Source organism: Plectropomus leopardus, chromosome 11, assembly GCF_008729295.1.
Source record: "Plectropomus leopardus isolate mb chromosome 11, YSFRI_Pleo_2.0, whole genome shotgun sequence".
Lineage (NCBI taxonomy): Eukaryota > Metazoa > Chordata > Actinopteri > Perciformes > Serranidae > Plectropomus > Plectropomus leopardus.
The window spans coordinates 5,019,660-5,038,807 of NC_056473.1; the positions used below are offsets into that span (position 1 = coordinate 5,019,660).

The 19,148-nt window shown below is 38.6% G+C and overlaps 1 protein-coding gene across 1 annotated transcript; it reads left to right on the forward strand.

Moving 5' to 3' along the window:
* The first annotated feature begins 426 nt into the window (after window positions 1–426).
* sema7a (semaphorin 7A) lies at window positions 427–14,535 on the forward strand. Its single transcript, XM_042496178.1, has 14 exons — window positions 427–664; window positions 1,906–2,045; window positions 3,359–3,400; window positions 3,497–3,592; window positions 4,129–4,231; window positions 4,436–4,546; window positions 4,802–4,944; window positions 7,580–7,758; window positions 9,085–9,193; window positions 10,404–10,599; window positions 10,795–10,907; window positions 11,473–11,615; window positions 11,886–11,944; window positions 12,025–14,535. The coding sequence occupies exons 1-14, from the start codon at window positions 559–561 to the stop codon at window positions 12,462–12,464; spliced, it is 1,980 nt and encodes a 659-aa protein (XP_042352112.1). The 5' UTR covers window positions 427–558; the 3' UTR covers window positions 12,465–14,535.
* The last annotated feature ends 4,613 nt before the right edge of the window (window positions 14,536–19,148 follow it).

The following is a 19,148-nucleotide window of genomic DNA, read 5'->3' on the forward strand; positions in this document are numbered from 1 at the left end:
TATGAAGAAAACGATCTTGACAGAAGTCATGCATTTATTTTAAATATTTTAATTTTATATATGTTTATATTCATAAATGCAAGTGGAGTAGGCCTAAGAGGCCTCCAGATATTTTGATGTAAATATCTTTATTCTTGTTTATTTTTTCTCTCTTTTTTCTGTGTTCTCTTCTTTTTCTGTGTTCCCTTTATCTCTTGATGTAAGATAATAGTTGTTTTCTTTGTTATTATTATTATTATTATTATTGTTATTTTTGTTAGAATTATATGATATATCTATAACGGAAATTTAAAAAAAAAAAAAAAAAAAGGAAAAAGCGCCACCCACAATCAATGCGGCTCAGACTCGAAGCCTATTGGCTGGTGGGGAACACACACACACACACACACACAGCATTAAAATGTGCTCTGGAGGTTGGACGTCATTTGTTACCTCGCCGGTGAGAAGAAGGCACCTGGCTGCTCTTTTTCCTGCTCGTTATTCTGCGATCAGAGAGAGAAATTACAAACTGCTCACACATGCAGATGTAACAGAAATGTTCACCCGCTGAGGCGCAAAATGAGGCGATATGTTGTACTGTGTCTTTTGCTTGCTGGTGATCTTCAACTTGTCCTTAACTCGCCAATTCTTGGATCTAAAAACAGTCCCAGACTTTTTAAAAAAGGTAAGTTGTCTTTTCTTCTGACGGCTGCAGTGTTTTAGATGTGTTCATGTCTAAACTTTTAGAGGTCAGTTACGACGTTAATCCTGTCTTCAAATCCTGTGTAAGCCCGCTAAAATCTAGTTCAGTTTAGGTGACCTAACTTTGCTGTCCAGAGGGAAAACCAGATCACACTGATAGACTCTGTAATGTTTTATGCACGATACAGTCATCCATATGGTTCAGTCTGACCACCATATCTCTCAAGGTCAGAGTGTAAATTCAGGTAAAATGAGACATTTTTTGGTAGATTACCAGTAAAACCACATACAACTCTGATTACTACCTTAAGTATTGCTTTTTTGTACTTATTATGGTCCTCTGTTACAGTTCTACAAAGAAAATATAAGTAAAATAATTGAGAAACTTTGGATCCTCAAACACGTTTAGTACCCCTACCTCACTTTCATGAAAGGTAAAATGGTACAGCTGGTATGGTAACACTGGACAACAGTAAAATCCATTTCACAGTTCAGTCATTATGTAACCTGTGAATTTTTTTTAATTGTCCAATTTTTATGCCTTGCTTTCCTTGTTGTATTTCTAACTGTTTCCTTGGTGCCACATTGTCTGCATTTGACATGTTTTTAGTCTTGCATGTGAGTAACAATTAAGGCTTATTCTAGACTGCTGTGGCTGAGGTGGACTCAAGGTGTAATTAAAAAAACAATGTGTGAAATGTGTGAAAATATGTGACAAGTGTCTTAAATGTGACTGGGTGGGACACCATGGAAGCCCAAAAACATGCTGGTTTCACTGCAGAAAATGTATTATTTTACCTGATATTATTTGTCCCTCTTTACCACAATAAATGAAGTACTCATTAAAATCCTGTTTTTCATAATAAGTAAAGTGTATTGTAAAAATTTTTAGACTAGAAGCCAAATAATGTCTGATACTGGCTGGATTCTGGAATATTTACAGTATTTTTTAGCTGTAGGAGAAAATTATATGACTTTCTTTGGAAGTTTTGTGACTAGTGGATTTTTGAATCTATGGTGTGCCCATACGAGCTATCTCAGATCAATTGTTTTCATAAAAAGCACATTTGTAAAAACAACTCAATCACATATATGGTAACTGCATGCTAAAATTTAAAGAGCCCAAGATGTAAAACCTTATTTGTCCCATTTTATCTGATGTCCCACATTACCTGACTTCACCCCATATGAAATATAATAATGTGATTCTTCTCTGCTCCTTAGATATACTCAGTGGTGGATTTAAATACCAAGTCCATCAAAACCACAGCGTGCTTTTCTATCATGAGGACTCTGACGAGATGTACGTTGGAGGGACTGATTTTGTCTTTAAACTTGATGCGGGTGACTATCATGTTATAGAGGTGGGTGCGTTCAAACTATTTCCATAGATTCTTTTATTTAGTTTATTTTATCATGTGCAGTCCATGCAGTTGCCTGTTTACTCTTCCTCCTATATTTAATTGATGGGCTCTCAGCTGGATTTCTGGTTCATGACAGTGGCAGTGGAGTTTATGACGCAGCTGGGGTCATAATTAGATGCTATACTGCAGCAGATGGCTGTCGCAGAGCCATTGTTACAGGAGTCTGGTCTGGCAGCGCCCGCTGACAGTTCTGCTCTTTCAAAGCCAACAAAGCTAACATATAGTTTCACGTCTGAAGGAGCTGCTTATTAACTGCTTATGGTGAGCACATGTCACAGACAGACCCTGGTGACAGTGGCGCCCAGTGCTGAGCACAAACATTTTGGTGGGCGGGCACTCAAGCAAGAAGAAAAAAAGGGCATAGTTCTTATAATTATTACAACTAAAAACAAAAACAAACATTTTTATTCAAATACTTATATCTTGAGAAGAGTTCAAGAAACCCATATAAAAAAATGGCCACGCCTTCTGTTCCCTTGAAAAAATGTAGCCTAATTTTGGAGCAGTATTTAGCCCCCTCCTTGACAAGCTATGCTGACATGGCACCAACATGGTCCAATGGATGTATCAGGTTGTCTAGTTTCGCAAGATACTAGAAGATTCATGCTAGCTTAAAAATGAGCGTGTGACAGCCTCTTAAAAGACAGTAATGTCGACATCCAATTATTTTCTCCAATCGGGCAAAGCAGCCCCCCCCAGTCCACCCTTGTGGCTGCCACTGTCTCGTAGCATTTGAAAGTTTTTATAATGTGATAATCCAGAAAAGTCAGAAAATGCGACCTCTGTTTCAAAGTCCACAAGAATGAATGATTAATGAGCAGATGATTGTTGATTGTTTTCCAAGAAATTAATGCACATGTGGCCTTGGTTGTGACCATAAGACAGACATATAGATCTTCATTGCTTTAATGGATACTCTGTCTGTGTCAGGAGCAGCTGAAGCTACTTAAGAAGAAGTTATTATGTTGAGTGGAGTTGTTTTTGCCAGAGAAAGCACCAGAGAAAGAAAATCTCTCAGATTTTTTCGTTTTTATCTATCATTCAACTATTTCAAATAGTTATCACTAAAAACACCTGGTGTTTTTGGCAGAGCTTTAGGTACGACATTCTTTATTGGTTAGTTATATGTCTTTATTAGTTAACTAAAGTGATATAGTGGGGTTTGAAATATTCCATCTTTTAACATTTTATTTCAAACTGTCCTCAAGTGAAAACTTTGTTAATTTGTCTGCTAATTGATGTGCCCCCTGCAGAGATTTCCTCTGAAAGCCCTGGGGTACCGACAGTGCCAGGAGGTTAGTAACTGCACAGTGATGATTTATGAGTTTAGCAATGACATGAGAACGATTAAATGAATCAGTTCTGTGCAATAACTGCCTCTGTATTTGTAGGGCCGATGTGAAAATGTCATCACCGTGATTGAGAAGTTTCAGGACAGCATGTTTGTCTGCGGCACCAATGGACACAAACCGCAGTGTTGGAAGCTGGTGAGTGTTTGCATACGTCACTGAATATTTGGGGTTGACTGATATTGGGCTAATGTTGCAAAAAGTACTTTCTTTGCTTTTTTGCAAGCGAAAATTTAGGTAGGGCGAGGCAGCTTTATTTGTAAAGCAAATTTCATACACCAAGGCAATTCAAAGTGCTTTACAGAGCAATAAAATACATAAACATAATAAAAGATACAGATTTAGAATAAAAGAGGCTCCCTGAGGATTTACAAAATAAAAGTTCCTCTCATGCTGACACGTTCTTTGCACTTTTTAATTAATTAATTTTATTGATAATCTGTCGATCCCTCATGAACATGTGTCACATCTGTCTGACACACTGCATTTACTGGAGCAGCGGGGCAAAGCTGATTAAAGCATGCAGCTTTTGGGTGTAATGGCTGTGGCTCTGATTAAACTTTAATTAGCACCATGTCTGGAATTTCAGCAGGCTGTTGGGTGGCTGGTGTTTCCATATTCTTCCATCACATCTAATCATCTTAATGCTCTGTTGACTCTCTGTGGTTCTGCAGTTTTCTTCAGTGAACAACCAGTCAAACGAAATAGTGGAGAGCTACGAGGGGACGGGCATCTCTCCATTTGTTTATACACATAACTCCATCTCCCTCACGGTCGGTATGTTAACACACCCTCTTCTTGCACCACCGTGCACCAGTCCGTGTTTTTGAAGATTTAAAAATGTGACTCAGAGCTGCAGAATTATGTAACCCCATCAAGTCATGTGTGATAGTAGAGTTCGCAAAGCACTTTCACAGAAATATACTCAATAATTGAACATCTTGCGCTTGTGTTAATGTGATGCATCTTTGCTATTTTTAGAGGGGGATCTATATTCAGCAGCACCTTTGGATGTGGATGGAAGCTCATTACAGTTCAGAAGGAAAGCTGGCAGCAGAACTAATGTCTGGATGTATGACAACTGGGTCTCAGGTGGGTCTGTTTATAATGTAGGATGAATTCAAAAAGAAATCGCAAGACTTAACAGTATATGATGCACCTGATTAGTATCAGTTTGTCTTGAAATTGTTCAGTCCTTGTTGTTCCGTCCACTCCTGAGTGCACTTTAATTATCTCCTGTTTTGGTCTCATGTCCAAGTGCTGTCATAGCACTTGCCTGCTGCTGACATGGCACTGCACTGTAAACGGTGAGCCAGTTTGGTAAACATGTCCTCCTCTCTCTCACAGAGCCCACATTCATCTCTGCGTCCTGGGTGAGGCGGAGGGAAGACCCCGACAACGAGAAAATCTACATCTTTTTCCGTGAAAAGAACTCGGATCACAACCCGGAGGCCGACCCCTGGATATCGAGGGTTGCCAGAGTTTGTAAGGTACGCTGCTCAGTGAAGTATTTTATATCAGTGAAACTCCCCTCTTACTAGACTGCTATATTAAATCCCCCGCAAACCTCTTTAATCTTAATTATGCCAGTATTAATATTCAAAAAAGACATTGTATTAAAGAAGAGAGGCAGCAGGAGCACTTCTGGTGTCCCTCAAACCACTGGTGCTCATGGAAGGGAACACTTAAAAAGAACACATGTTATGCTCCAAGAGGCCAGAAAAAAAGATGTTTTGTTGCTTTCACCAGTGCACACCCAAGGCCACTGCAACTATAATCAGTCTCTTTGTCTCTGTTCGTCACAACACCCTGAGGAAGGTGCAAAGCCATACACGTTGGTGTATTTTTAAAGTTTCTATGAATTAAAGGCCTTTTATGCTTTTTAAACCACTCCGGGTGCCTGGATCTGTAATACCTCTGTTTTCTGGTTATAAATTCCTCCTTTTTAAGATAGTGTTAGTATTAATTTGGAGTGTAACGTCACATCGAAATGGATTGATAAATCTTTTCAATGATCAACGGTTCAATATTTCTCAATGTGAAGTCAACCATTGATACGTATCTTCATCTTAAAGATAGACCTTTATTTTGAAATCCCCATGCCACGCCTGTTTCATAATTTCTGTCCAAGCCACCTCCTTCCAAAAGACTCAAACAGTTCCAGCAGCCTAGTGCCATGCAGATATGGTGAGCAGTCAAGAAAAAGACAAAAAAGATATTAACTTATATTGTCTCCTATCAATTGCAGGCTTTTTATGGAATTAAATAAAAATCATGTAAGGCTGCCTTTTTTCAGCCTCAAATTCATAAGCTGAATGCTTGAATGCTGAATGCTGAACACACAGCAAGGTGAACTGTCACTTCACATCTCTCATATCACTCTGCGATCTAAACCATCCTCTACCTCAGAGAGAAGGTGCACCACTTTATGTAGTTCCTAATTTTAACTTAAAGGCAAGCATACAATATAATATATGCACTGACTACTGATGAAATCATCTTTTTTTATCTGAATAAATCAGAGAGTAGAATAATGTTATCTACCAAATGAAATAAATCTTTACAAAAATAAATCTTCATCTTACAATTATATTATTGCAGACTTTGTGATCTCAGCAAATATTGTATCATTGTCCAAAAAAAATACAATATTGTATTGTGTTGAAACTTGAATGTACCCTACTAGTATTAATAATATCAATAGTTATCCCTCGCCTCTGCTTTGGTCTGGTTGTATGAAGGCACCAGCAGGGCCCTCAGTGGGAGTTAAGAGTGTAAACTATTGATGAAGGTCATGTAATATGATCAAAAGCACTGGCAGACCTTCTACATGGACCTTGAGGCAAGATTATTTTGTCAGCTGATTTTCCCAAGGTCAAGAATGAACTTTGAAACTATGACTTTACACATGAATGAAAACATTGTTTTTTTTAATATTTCGCCTTAAACTAGGTTTTTCTCCGTGAGATCAAAGATCTCTTTTGTAAAGGAGATGCAGCCAAGAATAACAGCAACACAAATCAGCCAAACAGAACAAAGTCTGTCATCCATGTTTTTATTAGATTAATAATGCAGGACATAAATGAATACATTTTTCCATGATGTGCTCACACACGATGACTTCCTACTTCCAGTTTCCATTAGAATAAAGCAGACACTGGCTTGTGGGACACTAAAGCAGAGATTAATGTGAATGTTTTATGAAAGTGTCTCCTGCAGTGACCCCTCCTTAATTTTCCAGACAAAGGAAATGAAAGGCCACCGCCATTTAAACAGTTCTCTTTGATGCAAGATCCTGGTTAACTTCTACAGAGGAGCAATAGGAAGCATACTGACTGGAAACATCACAAACTGGCATGGTTAGTGCACGGCCCAGGACAGGAAGGCTCTACAGCGGGTATTAAAACTGCCCAGAAAATCACTGGTTCCCATCTGCAAGTGCAAGTATCCGCTGCCGAACCACCTGACTACAGAGCAGCTTCTTTCCCAGGCTGTGAGACTCCTCAGCTCCTTCGACGGCAAAAAGATGTAGCAGGATTTAGGGTGAACTTTAATTTAATCTTTTCTTAAACCATGTTTAAGAAAATGATAATAAATCTACCTTGTAACTTAAATAAATAATTATGATAATAAAAGTTTTTCCCTAGCGTTTCAATTTGTAGTATGTGGAAGATTTCTCATCATGTTGATAATTGCCTTTTTACCATGTTTTTGAACAAAAAACGCACCTGTTTGCTCAGGATTCAAAGGTTTAAATACTTATGAAAGGCAGCACAAGAAAACAGATGTTGCTCCAGGTTTAAAAAAAAACTACTTTGGTAAAAGTAATTAGTATTGTTAGTATCTTGTAGTTAAAGTATCAAAAGTAAATAAGCCTGTTTTGCAGTAAAAGGCCTCATGTGACTGCTATAATATTAACTAACCTGGCGTGCTATTTTTGTGGTGAAATAGAATCTTTTCAACACTCTTGACATCAAGACTTGCCCTAAATGTGGTTAGGTGTTTAGTTTCAGATGTTGTGGTTCATGTAATGACAGTCCTATCAAATTACCCTGATGAATTTCAGTTTGCAAACAAAAGTGAAAGAGTGTCTCCCTGGTTTGATTTATCGGTTTGATTTTGCAGGTAGATGAAGGCGGGTCAAAAAGATTCTTCCAGAACATTTGGACATCCTTCCTCAAGGCTCGGCTCGTCTGCGGGTTCCCAGAAGAGTCGCTGTATTTCAACCGTCTTCAGGACATCTATGTGATGCATGCTGAGGACTGGCAAAAGACAAGAGTCTATGCCCTTTTCACCAGCAGCTGGTTAGACATGTTTCCTTCCTTTATTATCAGCACCTACGCAACCACCCCCAGCTACATGCTGACAGGGACACAAACAGTGGCCCCCACTTCAAAGTGAAAGATCAGCATTTTGAAAGGTTTTCTTTTCCATGGAGACAAAACTAACAATGGCCCATCTGTTTTCACCTACACAGTATATTTATATATCCATCTTTATGTAATATAATAACAAACACCAAGAAGAATAGATTGGCCACATGACAACCATGTTTTAGAAAAAAATATATATCAAAAGTAACATTGTCTGTGTTAATGTACACAACTTTTTTTAAAAATCATGTTAATCGACGGCCAATATTACTGTCTTTAACCATCTGAAACTGGTGCAAATTGGTTAGATTTCTTTCAAAAAAACATGGAAAGAAGGCAATAAGAAAATTAAGAAATGACCCAAAAATGAACACAAAGTAAATTAAAAAAAAGAAAGCTTCTCTGGTGTTTGTTGTGTTGGACAGTGCTACTTCACATGCACGTGTCCCTTTGAGTGTGTCCCACTGGCTAACTAGTCACTGTCGCTCTTCACTGTACTCATGTAGTTGACACTGATAAGGCCGTCCCGACCCACAGTGGCGAAATGGAGTCATCACTGAAGCGTACTGTTCACCCTCTGACTCCCCAGGTTAACACCATTAGCTCTGTCAGCAGTTGTTAGCACTGTTAGCTGCTGGCGCCAGCTCAGCCATGTTGAGAGCTGTTTGCTGGCAATTCTGGCCAATCCGATCAGACAATCAGCCAGTCAGCCAATCCCATCAGACTCTGGATCATAGATATGCTCTGTCACATGCATCTCCTTTAAAGCACCACTGTGTAGGATTTAGGGGGTTATATTGCCAGAAATGGAATGTTATCCAGTAAGTTGGTTCTTTCTGCAGTAGCCAAGAGGACAGACTAAAAACTGGCTCTAGATGGGGCCAGGCCAATAATTTATCGGTCCCAAATGAGTAGTATGAGCAGCCCTTCTAGCACTCGACTGCTCCTCTGTAACACTGGCAGGGTTGTTATGTCTAATCTGGTAATGGTGTAATTTATAAGTGTAATGGAGGGTTTGTCAGATGCACAAAGTTTGATTGAAGGGTTGCATCAATGTTCCATTTTGTGAGTACCACACCCACTTTGGCCAAACTTTCAGAGGTTACTCAGTTCTCCAGGGTCATATGCCAAAAATTACAATCATTAAAATCTTTAGCCAACAGAAAACAGAATGAAGCAATGGGACAACATCATAATCTTAACCTCTGTAAAAACAGTATTTTTTATGCTAACTTCAGTTATCTATTTCTCTTCTAGGAATGCCACCGCAGTCTGCATCTACTCAATAGAAAAGATAGAAGAAGTATTTGAGAACTCAGCTTTCAAGGGCTATGATAAAGACATTCCCACACCGAGGCCTGGAACGGTAACCATGTGTTTTATTGCTATTCTCTACAGGGACACCACTTCCCCTAAGGGTTTTATTTTTGATTCCAGCCCTCTTACATATTTTGGCATCACTTTATTTTTATTGTGGGCTGTCTACTGTACATCACATGTCACTGAGTAAGGGTGTGGGCTAAAAACAACACAGGCACGTTACATAAATGGGCAGAAATGTGGAAAATGTGTCTGTATTCCCATCAAATGTGCTTCAGTGTTTCCATCTGTAGATAACCATCGTAAGTTTAGTGAGGTCTATTTGAGTCTTGTAGTTAAGGAACTAAAGGGGCCCTGCATACGTAGATTTGCTCAATTTTCTCTCGTTATAGTAAACAGTTTAGTGACTCATAAGTTGTGGTTCCTTAAAAGAGGCTGTTTCTACGTCTTGGAAAGGAAGTTCTGCCTCTCCAAACTATTCAGTTTATAGCTTACGCAAATGTTTCACTGGTTTGTTTTTATACAACTTCACATGCCTTCAGTTTCATGTACCTGAAGACGTCCACTCAACCTGAGTGTCCTACAAACATTCAGTTTATGTTCCCATTTCCTGCAGTATACAAACTACTTTTAAAGGACCAATGTGAGGAATTTAGGTGAATATTTTTGCAGAAATGGAATGTAATCATTGTTTTGTTTTTTCACTAGTGTATAATCTAAGAAAACTGATTTCATAAGCTTAGAGTGAGCCCCTCATATCTACATAGGGAGAGAATGCTTCTCCTCGGAGTCCGCCATGTTGCACCGCCACGTTTCTACAGTAGCCCAGAAATAGACAGACTAAACAGTGGCTCCAGAGAGGGTCTTTTAGATTTTTATAGCACCTGAGGGCCAACATAGGGAGGGGTAAGGGCTCATCTATACTCTCTTTATTTACAAAAATAGATGCATCCATTTTAAACATTAAAAACGTCACTGACCTCATACTTCCATGCATCTTTTTCGCATCCTAGAGGGCAGAGACAAACACAAATACAGAATATTTAAATAAAATGAAAAAATATAACTCAATAATGAAGTGCCTTTTTAACTCTTTTACATCTCCATGTACATATCTAATGTTGAGCATAAATAAACCTTAAGGAAAGCAGTCTTTAGTTTGTTGCAGTCTGCAACTTCACTACTACATGCCACTAAATCCTACACACTGGTCCTTTTTATAAAAAAAAAAAACTGTATTTGCACATATTTTTCAGTGTGTAAAAAACAGCAGGATGCTGCCGCTGGCCACTATCAACATGGTGAAGGATTACCCAGAGATGACTGACTGGGTGCACTCTGAGCATTATGCAGCTCCATTCTATGTAAGCAGCCACAACTACACCAAAATAGTTGTGGACCAGATTGAAGCTGCAGACCAGCACATGTATAACATCCTGCTTCTGGCCACTGGTATGTTCTGGGTAGGAGGAAATACCCTGCTATACTTCCGTACTTTGTTTAACTGTGTGTATCTTTTGTTCTTCCCTGTTGATCTGGCGTGTAATCGTGCATTGTTTGTAACCTCTGCGTGGGACAATGGGCTAAAAATACAGCGTCACTCCAAAAATAACAACACTCACTATGCTAATGGTGCTGTTCCAACAGACTCTGGGATGATCCATAAAGTCTTAGAGGCCGGGTCAGAACCTTTCATCATCTCTGAAACCCAACTCTCCAGCCGCTCCCCCCTTCAATCAATGACGCTCGACTCCAAAAAGGTATTTAAAATTAATGTCATGCATTATAGATTGCAGTGTTGTTTTTACATCAGTGCAATCTGATTCCTCACAATTTCATATTTTAAAGCTGCACTGATCAATATTTGGATATTAACGTGCTCAAATAACTGTTGTGTGAAAGGAGTTGCTCACAGTATCAATGCCATGGGAAATTATTACCCGACTTTGCAGATTCTCTCAGCTCTACAGAGCGTTTTAAAATTTTTTGATCAGTCTTATGGCCCCCATCAACCTAATTTCCAGCCACAACAGGCAACAAGTTTCAGAAGGCAGAAGAAGTCAGCAACTTGACCAGCATTTAACAGCAGACTAATTTCTCTTGTGAGCTAAAGGAAGGAAATATGGGACTTGCATACAACAGAAACTCCGAATGCAAATTTTGCTTCATGTGTTCAGTGTACTAATAGACATAAAAAAATGCTAGCATGTTCCCCTTACCAACTTTATATGTTGTGTTTACAGCTTCTTGTATTGCACCAAAGGGGCAAATAATCTTTTAATGCAGATTTAAAGTAATATTATGTTACATTCTCCTTTAACTCAGAAAAAGTTAGTGTTGGGATTTTCGGAGAAGATTTCTGTCGTAGACCTCCAGAGGTGTCAGGAGATCAAGTCTTGTGAAGATTGTGTCCTGGCCCGGGACCCGTACTGTGCCTGGACCAACTCCGGATGCACCCCAACTCTCCCGTAAGTGTGAACAACAGACCCTACAGTAGACTTTTGACATACTGTGCAAAGCCTTATCATATTACAACATATTACAGTCAACATTGTTTAAACAGCTGCTCTCTGCATGTTATTTAGTCTTTATACCTAAAATGAATGAAATGTTGATGCAAAGATGGGGAAAAACATTTAGAAATTCAACCTTTCTTTCAGTATTACACAGATAATCCTCAAAGTCTTTCATCTCTTTGGAGGAAATGCACCTGTTGGAACTTTTGCTTTTGTTCACAGTGGGAGCATTCAGAATGTCACTGATGGGAACAAAAGTGTGTGTCCTTCAGCAGTTGAAGGTAACTAATGATGAGGCTGTTATTCAGACACACTAAAGGCTGAAAAACACTACTCTAATCTATCTACTTTTCTGTTATAGAACAAAAACAGGTAAACCGGACCAGACGAGAGACAGTGTCACCATTACCACTGGATTTGGGGACGACTCACTCGGTCCCCCTGGGTGTCCCTTTCTATCTGTCCTGTCCTATAGACTCTTACCACGCTGAGTACACCTGGGAGCATGGAGGCCAGAGCAGCCCTTGTTTGCAAATGCAGTCCAACTGCCTGCACCTCATCCCCAATATGGAGCAGGTGCACTACGGCGGCTACCAGTGTGTTTCCAAAGAGAAAGACTACACCAAAGTGGTGAAAACTTATCATCTTACAGAGCAAAGGATCACAGAGACAAATGAAAACACTGACAGAAGCAGTACCCCTTTCCCTCGAAATGGTGTGTTAGCTGCTGGGCGGCAGACAGCATGGATCACACTGGGATTAGCTGTAACAGTTTTGGGGTGTGCACAAATGCCTGTTTAAACCTTTCGCTTTGGAAAGCTTTTCTGTTGGTCCAGAATGTAGCATCAACATCCTCTGGCCCTTTGTCCTTGCTTTAAGGCCAAGACGCAGGCAGAATAAAAGGAAATCCACTTTAACATCAATGAAGACTGCAGCAGCAGGAACACTCCCACTGAGAATTGTAAAGTTTATTTGTACAAGTGTTCATGTAGCTGTGTTTGGCAGAAAAGTCTGCAGGAACCCATTGTAGCCAAGTTTCGTTTTGAAAGAGAAGCCAGGAAGAGGTTGGTGGAGAGGGAAAGTAGCACGAGCAGTCAGCTGCAGCATGCAGCCTGAATGATCTGAGGGGTCTGGATGGTATTTGTTTGGATCAGCTGATGATCACTCAGTGACGTCAGCATCCTTAATGCATTAAGACAAGGTTTCATTGAGTGAGTAAGTCTCTTTTTTAAGATAAGAGAATAAAAAGGGAACGTTTAAGAAGTTAACAGGACAAATTCTTAGTCTAAATTAAAGCACACCTTTAAAATGTAATCATGAGTGCAAACGCTTCAAGTCAGGGAGCGACAGACAGAACAGAACACAGTAAGTAGGTGTGGTGTCGGGCTGTGCATTCTCACTGGACTCACCATTATTACGATTATCGTATAGTGTAAATTAATTATTAGATTCGATTCCATGCATTGCATCGTCAATTTTCTATATTAATGCACATGGCTACTTTTTCATCAATACATTCAAGCAGTCAGCTAGCTACGTTCTCTTACAGTTCAAAATGACGCTGCTACCATACAGCACATGTTGCTACCAGCAAGTTCTCTTCATCTGTAGAATTTTATTGTCCAGCCATGGCTGGAAAATCAAAATGCAATATTACGAGGCCATAATCAATAATGTGCTGTCACTGCATCGATGCAGAATCGTCCACTTCCACATAGTGATGCATCTCAGAAAAAAATAGTTTCAACACCTCTAGTGTGGTGTAGTAGAAGTAGCCGTGTGTACACATGTTGAGGCCAGCTCTGTGGTTTACTAGAGGTCAGAAAAATACAATGGTCCGGTGCACATTTCCTCTGTGCTCCCTCCAGTGCATCGCTCACAGATTTTATCAGATTTGTATCACAATGTTTAGGGAGGGGTGGAAGCAGCTGGGGGACCCTCACTGAATTTCCCTGTTTTGTTTAACCCTCCCACTGGGATTACAGTTGGTGGTGAGAGGGGCATTTCAAAAACGTGCAATGAAAAATGTTTTGTTGCAAAGTATGACTACTGAGAAAAAGTTGCTTCGAATTTTTGCATTTACACACAGGAAAGCATCAATATTAGCTGCAGTTTGAGCAATAGACCAGTCCCACATTTCCACTTGATGTAGAACAGATTTGAGCTGGTTGTTGAAGGAGATAGTTTTTGCACACATCTGTCACTTTACTGTCATATGAGCTACTTTTGTAGTCAGTTATTTATAGTAGAGCGAGACAATGTAACTTTTGCCTAATGGTGGCCACAAGTTCTAATTAAGGGATAAATGTTGAAACACTGTAACAGCAGCAATATAAGAGAAAAGTCACAGAACTGCCTTAGTAATGTCCATCGTATAATATAATATAATATCTGCCTAAAGTTTGCTTGCATGAGCTCACATCAGACCAAGTAATGCTGCAGCAGCAAATCCTGAGTGTGTTCAGTTAAGCAGCAATTTGTTTTATTCCTTATAAATTCAACTCTTCATTTGTGAAACCAAGACATTCCCCTTTCAGAGCTTTGATTTAAAGTGGACAGTTTTTTTCTTTAACTTGCACAATATAATGGCTGTCAAATAATGAAAAGGGATCTTATAGTTTTCTTTTTCCTCTTTAAACAAGAAATTTCACCTTAAAACCACTAAGCTAAAGATATTTATTATGTTCATTGTATTTTTGGTACAATCTTTTGTGTTTTCATACTTCATATTTTTACATGTACAAGTAATATGTGTCCTTATAATTTCTAAAAATAGTATATTTTTCATAATGATAGTGTGAAAAAGGCTACCTGAAGAATGTAAGTTATTGATTTCCTGTTTATTAAAAGGCAGAAAATCTGTTCATAAGGAGTTGCAGTTGTACATGTCCTTGATCCACTCATGAGTGGTTTTAGGAAAGTGGTTTATTTGTCATGAGTAGGTCATGCCGTCATTACATGTGGCACTCAGTGAACCACGTGCAGCCACATTAGAGTAAGGCAACAACTAAGGATCTTTAGCTTAATCTGTTTTATTCCTGGACCCTAAAGTCTCACCCCTGCTAATGACCACAGAGAGTGTACAGCTTGTTCACTTAGGGAGAAAACAAACACTGTATCTCTCTGGTCATCACTCCACAACCATCCACAAGGAAATCCTGTATTCTTGGCAGATTTTCTTTCAGATTAGGTAAATGTAGTTTACAAGCTTTCTTAGAATTCGCCTGCTGGTCATATTTACGTCATCTCAAGTTTGAGAACATCTTGATTACACGCGGACGTGGCGCAGATTTCCACTGAAAACATCTAAATTTCTGCAACCTGCGCTGTGGACTCATCACATAACTTGGATCACAAATTTGGTGACTTTTAGACTCAATTTCACAAAATCAATGACTTGCAACTTGACCTAGGCTGGCACGCCTCTGACTCGTGACTTCACTTGGACTTGAGCTTTTTGACTTGAAAAAACTTGATATCCAAGCCAGAAGATAAAATAATTTTATTTGAAAAGTGTGCCAAGAATGATTTAATTTCCCTTCATTTCCTAAATTGACTAATATTAACGCTATTCATTCCCATCAAGTCTACACTTATTTAACTACATCCGCTCGTTTTGAAGGAATCCAACAGTATCCAATTGAGTTGCAGGAGAGAACCATGAAGAACAAAAATAATTTTGCTTCTGCAGAAACTAGGCAGTGATTTTAAGAAAAAGGGGGAAAAACAATTGTAGTATGCAAACCATGCAGTACAAAAGCTGAAGACGAAAATGCAACAACTTCCAACAAACTTGTTTTTTAACCATTTGAAACCTGAACAAATTGGCTTGATGTTTTTCAGAAACATAGGTAAAAGACAACAAGGAATCTTGGAAGAAATGGCCCAAAAAAATAAGCAAAAAAATAATTAGAATAATAACAACTACAAGAAAATAACCTAAAATTTAGAAGAAAACCCAAACTGAAAAACAACATTCAAAAAACAAACAAGGGAATTACCTGAGAAAGTATTTAGTAGAAATAAAATATTTTTTTTACCATATAATTACAATAATTGTTTTTAATAGTTTTTTGGACATTTTTTCTAGCTTCTTTAAATATAATTTTCCAAATCTTGGAAACAGATCTTGCCAAGCAGCCCATTGTCTTTTTTTCCAATGTTTTCAAAAGAAAGCAAACTAATTTGCTTAGATTTTGAAGGTTTAAATACTTGCAAAGGTGTCTAAATGCAGCACGAAGAAAAGTGATATCGATCCAGGTTTCAAAGGGCTAAAAAGTTAATACACATTTTTAAACACTAATCACGAGTTTTGGAAGTGAAAATAACCTTTTGATAAAATGGCATAACGTTTGGTCAAGAGTACATTTTGACTTGTTTCAGACTCGAAACTCAAAGATTAGGACTTAGGACATCAGTGTTTAGACTTGAGACTTACTTGTGACTTGCTAAAAATCATCTCTGGTAAGAACCAAAATGAAGGAGTGCAGTAATCTGGGCGTGTCGGCTCTTGTTTGTGACCAAACCCTGCTGTTATTATGTTGGGTTTTTCTTTCAACACAACAATGACTTCACATTATATATACCAAGTGAAATAAAATCTGAGCTGTCTGTCTCCACCAACACCACTAACTATGTCAGATGTTTTTTTCTGCGGTTATGACACAGACTTTCGACAGCAGAGAACGCTTGTTTAGTTCTGGGTGTAAGGCTCAGCATGACTCCAGATGACCCACCCACAGTACATGTGTGCTGCTGTCAGGTCACTTTAATGAAGATCACTGAGTCTCTGGCTTAAGCCGGAAGTAACACGACACCTGACCCGACTGCTCAGAGTCTCCTGTGGTTAAGTGACTATGTGACCTGTCGACGGCCAGCTGCTGAGAGGGTTATACATAATTCAGGTGGAGATATGAAAAATGTTTTCATAGATGTGTGGTCATCATAATGTCTGTGGCGTCTACATAAGTCATTGTTTGGGCCACCCTGTTTACTTCCTTCCAGACTCTCTCTGCTCAAGCTGTAGACAACCTTTTACTTTCGTTTCAAACTACAGCTACTTCTCACTGGTATCACTTTCTTGAAGCCTACTTTAACCCTCTGAAAGCTGGATTGACATCAACTTACTTGTGCTGGGTTTTGATGCCTTTCATAAGTATTCAAGTCTTTCAGCCCTGAGCAAATTAGTATGATTTCTTTCAAAAACATGGAAATAAGGCAGCAACTTAACAAGAAATGCCGCTTATTTCAAGAAATTAATAGATTTAGAATTTAAAAGTGAAATTTAAAAACAATCCATTTTACCATATTTATGATTATGTATCCAAAATTATGTTGCAAAATTATTTTTTCTTAAGCAAAGGTCTTTTTTAAGGTAATTTCCTTTGCTTTTTTTTTTCTTTCATTTTTTAATTTTCTTTTATTTTTGCTCATTTCCATGTAATTTTCTTGGCTTTTATTAAAAGTTTTTTTTTGTTTTTGTTAATTTTCTTGGCTTTCTTTTATTTATATGCTAATTTTCTTGTATGTAAGTTGTTATTTTTATTATTTAATTATATTAATTATAAAAATATATATATATATTTTTTTTTACAATTTTTGCTTTTTTTGCAGTATTATTTCCTCCTTAGTTGCTCGTTGCCTTCTTTTTGATATTTTTTTAAGGATATAAAGATAATTTGCTCAGGTTTCAGAGGGTTGAGAAGCACACTGAGTTTCAACATCTCAACTGCCTGCAGCTGTGCGTGGATGGCGCCACACTGCAATCTAAACTGAGATACAGTGACCATGAGCCTCTGATGTCTCTGCTGTGCTCCGATATTGGTCCAAGTAGACCTTGATCCCCTGAGGACTTGAACTGCAGTTTAAAGCTCCATTTTTTCCTGTTGTGCCTCTTTAACAAGAAAGTCTAGTGGAAGATTGCCAAAGGGGAAGGAATTATTAAACAAAAACAAATATTTTTTTCTAAACAAGGAAACCACAGTTGTGGTTTGTGGCCAGAACCCCACCCTGTGCATTAAAAACAAAATGTGCTTGTACATAAGACAATTAACTTTAGAAAATATGTTTAGCATTTGGAAGAAAACACAGTGTAATTTACTACAAGAATGACAAAAAATCTGTCTTTGATGACTGCATTTTGACAGAAGAGGTCAGGTGAGGGGAATCAGGTGATGAAGCAGAAGAACAGGCAGGGAGCTGACTGGCTGGGAGAGACTGAGGAGCAGGAAGGACTAACCGGGCTGATGTAGGACAGGTTTGTAGATGTGCTGGAGGAGCAGGGAGGGACTAATGACACTGATGTATGTCAGGTGTAACGGAAAACAGGCAGGAAACAGATAAGGCAAGAAGTTAAACACAAGACACGACACATGAAGCGATAACCTACAAAATAACAGGAAACAGACTGACCATCATGAAAACGTGAAACAAAAACCCAGGATCATGACACTGACATGTTTAAATTCCAGTGGTGGATGAAGTACCTGAAAGCCACACTGAAACTGTGTAGAAGTGTAAAAGTACAGATTTATTTCTAGAAAATGACTTTGGCAGAGGTTTAATTCACCTATTAGAATATTACTTGAGAGTACACGGGTTTTTTTTCTGTTTTTTGCTGTTTGTCTCCCTTTTTTCCCCTCTCCCCTGACACACACACACACACACACACACACACACACACACACACACACACAAATAAATGTTAGAACCCCCCCTAAAAAAAATGCAATTTTTTCATTTTTTTTTCTTTTTCAAAACTTTTTCAAGTCCTTTTCTTTTGGGGTTTTACTGTTTTTCCTTTATTGTTTTAATTTTATTTTTTATCTATTTTTTAAAACTTTTTTTTCTTGCTAATTTTTGGGCCACGTCTTGTTGAGTTGCGAATTGCCGTCTCCCCATGTTTTCTGCTCAGGTTTCAAAGAGTTTAGGCTATATGTATGAATATACAGTAAGAATTACTTACAGGTTTGTTGTACAAGAGTTGTGCAGATCATATTTGTATAGTTTCAATGTTTCCTCAGTAGAGGTCACTGATGTTTAGCAGGACTGACTATCATACCAGACACTGTTGATCATTCATTATTCAGAAATCATTCACTATTCATAAATGCACCTAAACTTAACCCTAAAAACAAGTCTTAAAAGATAGGGTCAGATTTTAAACAAGTTTGGCAATAAACGACACTCACATGCTCTTTCATACACTGAAGCTGTTTTAGCATATGTGACAGCCCCCCGTGATGCTCCTCTGCTGCTGCTGAATGTCTTCCCATTGTAGGGCAGCAGACTGGAGGAGCCCAATCAGCATCACGGGAAAACACTTGTGCACAATGCACATGAGGGCAGCTGCAGCAGTCAGTCTGTGGTGGGCGGATCTCCTCACCACACCTTTGCTTTCTTTGTTTTTGCACCACAACACACCTACAGCACATCATCACTCATCCACTCCCAACATCATTGATTCAACAGATTTCTCCCACTTAT

Coding starts and splice junctions, on each gene's coding strand:
- sema7a (XM_042496178.1), top strand. CDS start 559: ATGAGGCGATATGTTGTACTGTGTCTTTTGCTTGCTGGTGATCTTCAA. Junction 2,046..3,358: donor GTGACTATCATGTTATAGAG/GTGGGTGCGTTC, acceptor TGCCCCCTGCAG/AGATTTCCTCTGAAAGCCCT. Junction 7,759..9,084: donor GCCCTTTTCACCAGCAGCTG/GTTAGACATGTT, acceptor TTTCTCTTCTAG/GAATGCCACCGCAGTCTGCA.